This window comes from Meriones unguiculatus, chromosome 6, assembly GCF_030254825.1.
Source record: "Meriones unguiculatus strain TT.TT164.6M chromosome 6, Bangor_MerUng_6.1, whole genome shotgun sequence".
Lineage (NCBI taxonomy): Eukaryota > Metazoa > Chordata > Mammalia > Rodentia > Muridae > Meriones > Meriones unguiculatus.
The window spans coordinates 18868846-18880734 of NC_083354.1; the positions used below are offsets into that span (position 1 = coordinate 18868846).

At 48.4% G+C, this 11889-nt stretch overlaps 1 protein-coding gene across 1 annotated transcript; it reads left to right on the top strand.

Moving 5' to 3' along the window:
* Nucleotides 1–1015: 1015 nt before the first annotated feature.
* Foxb1 (forkhead box B1) lies at nt 1016–4377 on the top strand. The gene is made up of 2 exons (XM_021634395.2): nt 1016–1496; nt 1774–4377. The coding sequence occupies exon 2, from the start codon at nt 1830–1832 to the stop codon at nt 2805–2807; it is 978 nt and encodes a 325-aa protein (XP_021490070.1). The 5' UTR covers nt 1016–1496; nt 1774–1829; the 3' UTR covers nt 2808–4377.
* Nucleotides 4378–11889: the final 7512 nt, after the last annotated feature.

Here is an 11889-nt window from a genome sequence, read left to right on the forward strand (position 1 = left end):
AACTTTCTGGTCTCTGCAGATCTCAGCAGACACTTACACTTTTTGTCTTTTCCTGACTCTGAAGAAACTATTCCCGTGTTCAAAGGGGGGAAGAGGAGGGAGGACTGTAAAAGGCTGAGCTGCTAACTTCCAATCACCAGGAGGAAGGAGACCGGAAGAGATAATGTGCATCACACGAACTCAGGCCCTCCTTAGGCCGGCATGCCGCCTTGCCTCAACGTCCCCTGAGCCTCCTTGTGCCCATCAAACTGAAGAAAGACTTACAAAGCAAAAACCTCCTAACTTCGTCCATTCTTTTCCTTTAAAAACAAACAAACAAACAAACAAACTTACCTTGGCCTGGAGAGATGGCTCAGCCATCAAAGGCTAGGCTCACAACCAAAAACAAGCAAATAAATAAATAAAAACTTGCCTAACACATTTACATGCAAAGCAGACCCATCTGCCCAGCTGTCTGAATGTTTTTACCAATGTGTGTGTTTGTCGACTTAGCACCTTCTAAAAACGAGGACAGCACACTCTAAGGTCCAGCTTTGGAAGCCTCCCGGAGGAGGCCAAATCAAATTTCCACCTGCCTCTTGTAGAACCGGCTTGGGGGTGGGGCTGAGGTACGTTTCCATCCTAAGAAACCCACCCAGCCAACCCCGGGCAGTGCCAAGCCAAGGGAGAGGGTCGCCCTGCAAGAGAAAGCCCGTGCTGGAAGTTAGCTAACAATACACACCCGGTGCAAGGCGGAGGAGACAGAACACCCCAGCCGAGCAATTTCCATGTCAAACACCGTCTGCGAGACAGCTAGCTCCGATCCGGAGTGGCCGCCCGGCTCCCGGCTCCGCGCGCAGCCTGCTCGTACCTTCGCAACGCGCACACCGGCGGGCGCTGCCCGCTCCCCGTGGGCGGCAGAGTCTCTTCCCCGGTCGCCTAGTCTCCGGCTGGAAGTGATTTCTATTGGCCAAGGTGTCCATGTAAATAGGTGTGAAAGAACCCAGCGCTGGCCAGGCTCTCTCCTCTCTCCCTCAGTCCCCTCCCTCTGCAGCCCCCGCTCCCTCCTCCTCTTCCTCCTCCTCCTCCTCCTCCTCCCAAGGCGATTGTCACACGGTAGCAAGAAGTGGCACATTAATGAAGCGCCGCTACGGGGGTCTTTTCTGCTCCTGTCACCGCTTAAAACTATCAGATGGTTCCAGGGTGGACATGGAGGTAGCCACCTAGCTCCGCCCAACCGCCTGCACCTCGGCAGCGCCCGCTGCATTCCGGAGGCGGCGGCTGCCACCGAGCGCTCCGGCGCTGAGCAGCGGAACCCGGCCTCTCGGCAGGACGCAGGACCCAGGGGCGCCGCGCAGCCCGCGGAGGAGAGGAGCCCGCGGAGGGAAGCTTTACCCGGCTGAGCCCAAGCCAGGCTCGCGGGTCCCCGGCGCCGCGCTCCGGCCGCGCGCGAGCAGGAACCCGGCCACCAGCGGCGCCATCCCGGATGCGGACCGGCAACTTGGAGCAACTTTAAGGTGAGCGTCCGTCTCTCCGTTTCCCCTCCCCTGCATCCAGGCTCCGCTGACTTTTTTTCCTCCAGCCCCGGCCCTCCCATCGCGGTCTTACCCGCTAGGCGTCCCCCCCGTCCCCCCAACCTTGGGTCCATCCAGTTTGGTGCGCAAAGTTGCACGCACCCGAACCCCACCCCATCCCCCACCTCCTGTATCTCTGACTCGGCCTGAGGGATCTAGCGGGTGTCTCTACACCTACGGTGCCCTTCTCCATCACCCTCCCCTCCTCCCGCACCCCCAGATCTGAGCAGTCCTCCCGGCCGCGCAGACCCTGAGAGCAAGCGGGCGAGCGCGAAGATGCCTCGGCCGGGCCGCAACACGTACAGCGACCAGAAGCCGCCCTACTCCTACATCTCCCTGACCGCCATGGCCATCCAGAGCTCCCCGGAAAAGATGCTGCCGCTCAGCGAGATCTACAAGTTCATCATGGACCGCTTCCCCTACTACCGGGAGAACACTCAGCGCTGGCAGAACAGCCTGCGCCACAACCTCTCCTTCAACGACTGCTTCATCAAGATCCCGAGGCGGCCGGACCAGCCGGGCAAGGGCAGTTTCTGGGCGCTGCACCCCAGCTGCGGGGACATGTTCGAGAACGGCAGCTTCCTGCGGCGCCGCAAGCGCTTCAAGGTGCTCAAGTCCGACCACCTGGCGCCCAGCAAGCCGGCGGACGCCGCGCAGTACCTCCAGCAGCAGGCTAAGCTGCGGCTCAGCGCGCTGGCCGCCTCGGGCACCCATCTGCCGCAGATGCCGGCCGCCGCCTACAACCTGGGCGGCGTGGCGCAGCCCTCCGGCTTCAAGCACCCCTTCGCCATCGAGAACATCATCGCGAGGGAGTACAAGATGCCCGGGGGACTGGCCTTCTCTGCCATGCAGCCCGTCCCGGCTGCCTACCCTCTCCCTAACCAGTTGACTACCATGGGCAGCTCCCTGGGCACGGGCTGGCCCCACGTGTACGGTTCGGCGGGTATGATCGACTCGGCCACCCCCATCTCCATGGCGAGCGGCGACTACAGCGCCTACGGAGTACCGCTGAAGCCCCTGTGCCACGCCGCGGGCCAGACGCTGCCCGCCATCCCGGTGCCCATCAAGCCCACGCCGGCCGCGGTGCCCGCCCTGCCAGCGCTGCCCGCGCCCATCCCCACCCTGCTCTCGAACTCCCCGCCCTCGCTCAGCCCCACGTCCTCGCAGACAGCCACCAGCCAAAGCAGCCCAGCCACCCCGAGCGAGACCCTCACCAGCCCGGCCTCCGCCTTGCACTCGGTGGCGGTTCACTGACCCACAGAAGCCGGGGCTCCTTCTCAGTCACCTCCACACCAACCCGTCTCACCGCGTCCCCGACTCTGGGTCCAGCCCTCTCCAACTTAGAACGCTACCCTGACTTGCCCACTCCACCTCCTTCCTTCAATCCTCTCTCTTAGGAGAACTCCTGTTTGGTTTTTTGGACCCAGAAGACAAACCGAAAACTTGCCAGAAGGCGCGTGAAAGTTGTCCTCGCCCCTCTAGGGCACCAGGGGAAACAGGAACTAGCCCAAGCCAAGCGGCCCCCAATGTATCCCCATCCAACAGGCAGGACGCCCTGACTCCCTCCTGCTCGGAGAAAACAAAAAAACAAAAAACAAGCAAACAAAACAAAACGCCCAAAAAACGCAACTTCTGAGCTTGGATCGGCGGAGCTCTGGACTCTGCGAGATTTCAAGACCCGAGACACAGCCTGGGAGCTGAAGCCCACCGAGGCCGCAGCAAAAGAGCTGGACCCTTCTAGGTCCTGGAAATCTGCGGCTGCGGGACCCGCTAATCCTCCGAGCGCCTCGCCTCCGCCCACCAGGCCGGGAGGGCGGACCGCTGCTTCCCCCGGCTGCCTGCGGCCCTGCCTCCCCGGCTTCTAAAGAGGATTTTCAAATTTCTTTCCTTCTGTTTTTTTTTTTTTTTTTTTTTTTTCCGGGCTAGAGGCTCCTTGGGAGTGAGGAGGGAGACCCCTAAACTGGGGAGGACGCTTGTCCTGCGCACAAGCAAAACTCAACTAAAAGTCACTGTTATTGTTTACAAAGCGCGCGGTTGAAAAAAATGTAAACAGTGAATTTGAGCATCGGCCTGGCTGGGCGGGCGAGGGGGCAGAGTCCCCTTTACAATTACCTGTTGTAATGTGAATGTTTACTTTTCTGGCCAGCTTTTGGGGGGGGGAAGGGAGGGAGTGGGGGAAGTTAATTGGGATGTTAACTTTCTTACTATTTAGAGGCGTTTTTAGCTATTTATTTTGATGAAGAAAGAAAGAGAGAAGAAAGGAAGAGAGAAAAAGAACTGTGAACTAAGCCCCATCGAGAAAGCACCTAAGGGCAAGTGGGGAAGAATGTAAATGAACCGACAGGGAACGCGAAGGGGGATGATACCAGCAGAGCTCTTTCTGCTGGAAGAACGCGAAGGGGGTGATACCAGCAGAGCTCTTTCTGCTGGAAGAACGCGAAGGGGGTGATACCAGCAGAGCTCTTTCTGCTGGAAGAACTTTTCCGCGAAGCTCAAGGGCTGCAAAGAGTTGTAGATAGGAATGATTTACGCTGTGTAAAATGCACTTTGGTTTGGTATGTTCCTTTTGGCGTCCTAGGTAATTGACTGAAAACACAAACAAACAAACAAACAAACAAAGAACAGCCTAACAGTTGTTCCGGTGTGACCTGCTTAATTTAAAAAGAGGAACTGTAGTGTTGTCCAAGCTGTGAAAATTTTCTCCCCTTTTATTTTTCTTCCTCCCTGCACAGAATTCGCATGGCATTTAAAATACTGATGTCCTTGTTCCCAGCATGCCCATTTAAAGACAGAGTTTTAAAAAGGTGTCTACATTAAATTATGACCTAGTCTAAATAATATTTTCTCATTAAAATATGTAAATTCAAAATTTTGTTAAGTTTTGTGTGTTTTTGAAGACTTGCTACAAGAGACAAAAGATGGTAGCCACAGTCTGCCAAGATATGGTTTGGGTGCTTTGCCTTTTCCAAATCATGTTGTAGAGGCAGGGAACCCTCGTGTGCAGTTTCAGGTGTGGGAGGAATTATTCTAGGGAGACCATGGAAGACATTTGTGCACAGGGGGAGACTGAGGCCAAGTATTTCAGAGGCAAACCTGGGCACAGGTGCAGCGCTGAAGAAAACACACTACACAACTGCTGTGCCCCCTGTGTGGTTGTGTGTCTTAAGTATGCCTTCTATGACGTCGCGCTGACACACACAGAAGGCTGGCGTGGAATTTACAAAGCACTCTCAGGCTGGGCTACTCGGCGCTTCTCCTGAGGCTTCCGGTCTGGAGGAAACCTTCCTCCCTACTTCAAAGTGCTGCAGTTACTGGCTTTTCCTTTCTTTCAGAAATCACCTGAAGGTTCACTGTCCAGGTCAAGAAACCTGTTTGCTTTGCACCCAGTAGATTTCTTTCAACTCTTTCCGGGGTGTGTGTGTGGGGGGGGTGGATGGATAATTGGATGCATTTATTTTCAAGTTGTGAATGAACCATCTTTAAACGCCTGTCTCTAAGTACTTGGTTCCTTTCCACTTTTTTTTTTTTTTTTTTTTTTTTTTTTTTGCAAAGAATTAAAACCTTCGGAGAATTTATGGCTCAAGGCTAATTGACACTTGGTTGAAGGGGGTCACAATATTTCCCCAGTGAGATGTGTATTCAACTGAAGAAGTTACAAGACAAAGAGAAACTTAAATGGTGATTAACACTTTACTGTGTAAATGATTAAACAAGGGAGCCTTGTGAAACAGAGAGAAGGCCCCCCAAGACACCTAGGAACTGTGGTGAAGTGCTCCGTAAGGGGACCCTTCGCACCTGTCACTGCCTTATAATTAGCGAGCTACCTGGAGAAACAGTTAGGATTAATGCAAAGCATAATTAATCCTGTTGTGTCTGTTCTGTCTTTAAAAGGGAAGGATCCCACACACACACAAACACACACACACACACACAAGTGGAAAGTAAATGAATCACTAGGCTGATTAAAATGCATGAAGCTTCTAAAGCCAGTCAGACAGCGGACAACCAAACTCATTCATCAAACCTAATTCACAATTATATCAATAAGATCAGCCAGAGGAAGCCTGGAAAACTTAGCCACCCTTGGTTAAGAAACTTACTTCTCAACTAGAGCTCCTTTCAGAGAAAGAGACAAAGAAAGAACACTAAATGCATTTTCAGTGTCCTGAAAACTAAATTTAATACAGAATCTGGAATAATGTGATCTCATCTAATTTGTTAACAGTGGGGGCTGAGGGTGCATAGAGAGCTCTCGTGGGCCTCTTACATCTTCCGGTCTTAGCCAGGTAGACTGTCTTCCGTGGCCTTCCTTGACAGCTCTTTTAGGTTAGGGGGATGCACACATTCTATTAATACACTGGAGGCAGTGAGTGAGGTACGGACCCTGTCTCCTTTCAGGTTGCAGGCATTCTCCCCCTCCGTCAGAGCTTAATAAAGAAAGGGGGAACACGGCAACTTTGATGATATTTTGGTCTGGAGCAGAAATGTAGAGACTCCCACTCAAACAGACACATGTCCTACATACACACACACACACACACACACACACACACACACACCCGCCTTGGAAACTTGTGTGGATTTAGCTGAAGTGCCTCACAAACCAGGAACTTCATAAGGAAAGGCTTCAAGGGTGCTCCTCTCTGTCCTGGGAAATGTTCACTTGGCTTACATCCAAAGTCAAGACCCATAGCTTTAAAATAGAGCCGGAGGGGAGATGGTGTAAGCGAAGTCCTAAAGTATGCTGCATTCTTTCCCACTTTTCAAATGCAGGCAGCGTTGATTTTCTATTACTGATTTTGTTTGGAAATTTAGCTATATTGTTTCTTTGAGGTTCTTCCAGGTCATGTGTTTAAGTTTATTTTAAAACTGTTCCTTTGCATTACCATCAGTGTTTACACAGGAGATGGATTTCTTCTACTTCCTCAAGGGGGGCGGGGAGCTTCAGGAGTTTCCTGCGATTCTTCAGTGACAGGGTGTCTTTGGGAAGTGGTAGATTGGACGGAACCCTAAGACGTGGGCCTCAGTGACTTAGATACTAAACCAGTGACTTTCGTTTCTTCCAGTGGTTGAAAATATTGAGAGTCTTACAAACAGGGCTCTGGTGCAGAGCTCCGGAGGAAGGTAAAGTTAGAGGCTGGGAGCAAGGAAGATTCCATGCAGGAGCTCTGGCTGGTAGGTTTAGTGCTGTTTTTCTCTCTCAAATGAGGCTGCAGGGCTGAGGCTCCAGTGAAAATTCCTTTGTCAGGGGTATTTAGCTGAGAGTCAGAAAAGAGCAGGGTCCCTTCTTAAATTCTTCATATAAATGTCAATTAATATATTTTTCTTCTAGAAGCCAAGTAAGTGCAGAGACACCCAAACAAAAACAAAACCAAAGCAGCCCAACCCACCGGCTGCGAAGCCTCAAAGGAAATGCATTTGTTTCGTTTAAACTAACAACAAATTATCTAATTAATATGTTTCAATTACAGTGTGAAAAGGACAGCCCCAGGACCTCCCGCCGCGGGGCACAATAGCCCCAGAGCCCACTCCAGGAATTTACAATAACTGCACATCTGTCTCTTTATTTCCCACTTTTTGAGTCTAAAACTCCTCTCCAGATCACTTCAAACCACGGCTTGAATTATGAAATATGTCCCAGTGTTAAAGGGGGACAAAACTTTGCCCACGGATGCTTCATTTGCAAGCCAAAAAAAAAAAAAAGTGAAAGCCCATTGAAGAGCATTAAACAAATATATTAGAATTCTGTCACTTTATGCAATTGAGTAGATCAAATGAAGGGCCCCGGCCACTTCATTCACTCTCATTCACTCGAATAGAAAATGCAAAGAATAGCAACCGAGACTGGGCCACCGCTGTAGACTTAGCTCCTTTTACTAGGAGACAAAAAGGCTGAATTTTCACAAATACATTGCTGACTTGGGGACTAGGAAACGGGGCCTGGAACCCCTTTGGAATTTAAATTCATTTTATCTTCCCTTCTCTTTGCAGGGATCTGTTTGCACTACAGTGCAGAGATGCAGCAGGCATCTTGGGGCTGCTGAAAAAAAGGGGGGAGGGGAAAAGAGTGAGTGCGGGGGGGGGGGGGAGGGCTATGCGGATTCCCAGAGAACTAACTCTTGGCTATCAATTAACACTGAGGTCTGAGATAATCAGTTTGGGCTTAGCAAATCTTTGTCTACATCCACATAAACACCACAACATCACAGGCATCCCCAGGCCAGGCTACACAAGTTCTCAGAGACCAGAGCCTCACATGTGGGCTTCATTCAGTGACTATCTGCTCGTTGCTGTCGGCAGAGGCTAGAGCTGAGCTACACACACACACACACACACACACACCCCGACTCCCGCCCAGCTAGCCACCCAATTTGCTCACTTTGATCATTAGATATACCATGTTAAAACCAGGAGAGATGTCACATGTCACGCCTGGGTTAGAATTCCCAAGTCAGGATTCATTTTGATCCCGGCATGGATTGGGGTGTATTTGGGTAACGGAAGTGATCTTGTAGGGATGCTTCTGTTTTGTGGCTGATTCCCAAGGCTTACATTTTTGTCGTGGTGAACTTCACATATCTTCATATCATTCAGGACTTACTTCCAATCTCCTCCCACAGATGATAGGAACCCTGGCAGCTTCCTCCGTGTAACGACACAGAAATGAGCCAATTTTTGTCAAACTTGAATTATGAAATCCCATCTTGAGGATTTTCTGTTGGATGCTGATTTTATTTTATTTTATTTTTTAAGATTTATTTTACGGGTTAGAATTTGTACCACGTGAATCCCCCGGAGTTAGGGATGGTGGTGAACCACACGTGGCTGCCGAGAATTGAACCCAAGTCCTCTGCAAGAGCAACAAGCACTCAGCACTGAGGCATCTCTCCAGCTCCAATCTCCAGATACAATGCATGCTCTGTAGCCCGTATATTTTTATTCACTTAGTTAATTTCTTCCCCATAGTGTACTGTGGTAGCTGGGCTGGCTGATGTAATACAGGACAGAAAGAAACAGTTTTCAGCAATGATTGTTTCCAACATTCTTCTCGACACTTTTAGCTTATAAGGTTGTATTTATACTATTTGATTTAATGTGGGGGATTCAAGCCTGGAGATAAGATCAGATGTTGAGAAAGGGAAATAGCTTGTACCCATAGCTACAGAAATGGTGCTGAAGAAATTACTAGTTAGTTGTATTATAACTAGAACCTATCCAAGCTATCAATACTAATAATATAAATGTCAGAAATTGTCACGAAAAATCGGAGTTGTCTGAACAAAATCTTCCTTCGGAGATTTTTTTTTCCTTCCAGGACATCATCAGGAATATTTGGACAAAGGATTCTCCTTCAGGACAGCCCCCTTCGCCTGGATCTGCAAATAACTGATGTCAAACCAGTTGCAAGCTTTTGAGGAAACAAACTCTCTGAGCATCCATCAGAGCAGATTAAGCTGGAGATAAAAAGCATTCTTTATCTGTCGTTTGGCGACACTGCGATTTTAATGCATGCTCTGTAGCCCGTATATTTTTATTTACTTAGTTAATTTCTTCCCCAGAGTGTACCATGGTAGCTGGGCTGGCTGACGTAATAGAAAGAGACAGTCTTTCAGCAATGATTGTTTTCAAGTCACATTTCTCTCTTTTTCTTTATGAAATGCAACACGTCCACCTGCTGATTTGGGCACATGGTATCACAAGGAGAAATAAGAAGGTTCAGGAACATATCTTAACTTTGTGCCACTTAGAAAAAAAGCAGTATTTATGAAGTAGCAGCTAAAGTGTTTGCATTAATTGGAGCAGAACTACACACACACACACACACACACACACACACACACTACAGCCAAGAATTTCTCACCACAGGGAAACAGGCATTGAGCTCCCCACTAGACCTGCCTGAGCAAGGAGGGCAGAGATGCAGATGTCCAGCTTGCTTGCAAACACCAACGTATTTTGTTTATATATACATGATAGGCTAGAAGGGTGTGCACCCCAATAAAATAGTGGCAAGTTTCGAATCACATATTACAAGAGATACCTAATGTCAGCCGCCAAGAAGGAAAAAGAGGAAATAAGGTTGGTCTCAGGGTTTCTACATGACTTCAAAAGAGAGAAAAAGGGCCAAGTGCTACCCAGCACGCCTATGTTCCCTGGATTAGTGGATTAGGAAGAGTGAGTTGGCTATTTCAGCGACGGCCTAGACATGACGATACTCCTTAGACCTTTCTCTTCTTTGTGTGCCGAGAACTGGTGAGGAGAGAGGAGGGAAGATTGAGGAAGGATAATATTTTCTGACTCCCAGAAAATATTGTCCAGGTAGCGTATATGAAGGGCTGTTGCCATGGCCACTCAAACACTATTGCTGTTTAAGTGACTGGAAGTTCCATTAGGTCTGCATAGGAGTTATATGTATGTGTGTGTGTCTATACATACATATAGAGATATGTATAGATAGATAGATAGATGATTTATGTAGATAATGTATATCTATATCTATCTGTCTATCTATCTATCTATCTATCTATCTATCTATCTATCTATCTATCTATCTCTCCTGGTGAATGAGAAGACTGACTGAGAATAGGGTTAGGGTTAGGGTTCTGCTGTGAGAGTGGCTTCGTAAAATGTGAAGTGTGTTTGAGCTTACTTGATGTTGCTGCTGTTAGCTTTAAGAAAAGGAGAATGTTTCAAATAGAATAAAAATCAAGCCATTCAGATGACTCAGCCAGTAAAGCACTTGTCACCCAAACCTGAGATCAGAAGTTCGAGGTTATCTTCCATGTGCAGGTAGGAGAGACCTGATTCCACGGAGTCAGTCTCTGACCTCCACACTGACGCTGCAGCGCGAGAATGCACAAACACGTACAATAATAATGAGCAAAATAGAGTTCAAAAAGCAAGAAAATTATTAACGTTTGCATATAAACATAAATAACAATTTTATTAATAACATTAGTTATTCACTTCTGTGTGGCCAAATACTAGGTAATCCTTAACAAACGTAGACATCTCTTGGGGTTAGGGCTTGTGTAGCACAGTGGTAGAATATTTTCCTAGAATTGGTCCTAGATCCAATCCCCAGTTCCAGGATCAGGGTAGGAGGGTAGATGCAGCATAAATCATGTAAAATAATAGCAATTATCTGGTATTTCATTGCAATGAGAGGTGCTGTCTTTTAGGAAGAGATTTATATTGATTTTCAAATATCTAATGCAGTTCTGTTCTATTTCATATGGAAACTTAGTTTTTAATGGAAATTTAGTTTTATAGAAATGTGGGTTTTTTTTCAATATCTTCCTATGTGTTTTTAAAATAATTCATTTTTTTCTTCTGGAGTCATAATGAGTACAATGCATTCTTTGCAGATTGCCAGCATCCTCACCGGGAGGCTCTTCACTGTCTGTAACCCCAGCTCCAGGGAATTTGACTTCTTTTGGTCCTTCCAGGGACACTTGCACACCCCCATACAACTCTCTCCCAATATAAACCTCTTTCAAAAGAAAATCTGTGACAGCCACACACATAAAATATCAACATAAAAAAGTAGGCACTGCCAGTCTTTGTGCCTATGAGCTACTGACACAGGCCTGCGCCTCTGCGGAGCAACACTGTCCTCCATTTCCCGTCTCGCAGATGCATCTTCACGAGACTGAACAAGTGCACCTGGCATGGTGGCTCGCCCCTGTAATCCCAGAACTTGGCTGGAGAGGAGGCAGGAAGATCAGAAGTGCAAGGTCATCTTCAGCTAGAGAGTGCGTACAGGGCCAGCTTGGACTATGTGTGATCCTGCCTCAAAACAACGACAACTCTAAAAATTGAACACGTATGTAGCAACTAATACGTGACAACTTGTACCCTAAATTCATTAAAAGTATTGATTCATTTAACCTTAACCACAGCTATGTGATAGGTACTATTTATGCCCCCCCTTTTGTTTAGGTGGGACTTTTGAGGGGCAGGACACTTCAGTAGCCTGCCTGAGGTTCCCCCAAGGTCACCAGATTAGTAAGTGGCATCACTGAGTTTTCCAGGAGAGCTGGTCTAGTACAAGAGATTGAGAATGGAAGCAATTGCTCACATCTTTTCCCAGGCTCCAGGGCCACAGCAAGCTCGCTACCAGCTGGTCCATAGAAGGGAGAAAGTATTGTCTGAAACTGCTTTCCCTGCTCCCTCCCTTCCCTTCCCCAGCTTTGTTGTGAGTCCTGACTCCTCACAGTCCATTTTCTTCCAATCTTCCTCCTGTTCAACTATGGAGGGGTGTCAACAGACCCAGACACTCTCTGTTCCAGCTCCTGGCAAACTTCAACTTTCTTTTTCTCTTGGCTCTCTTACT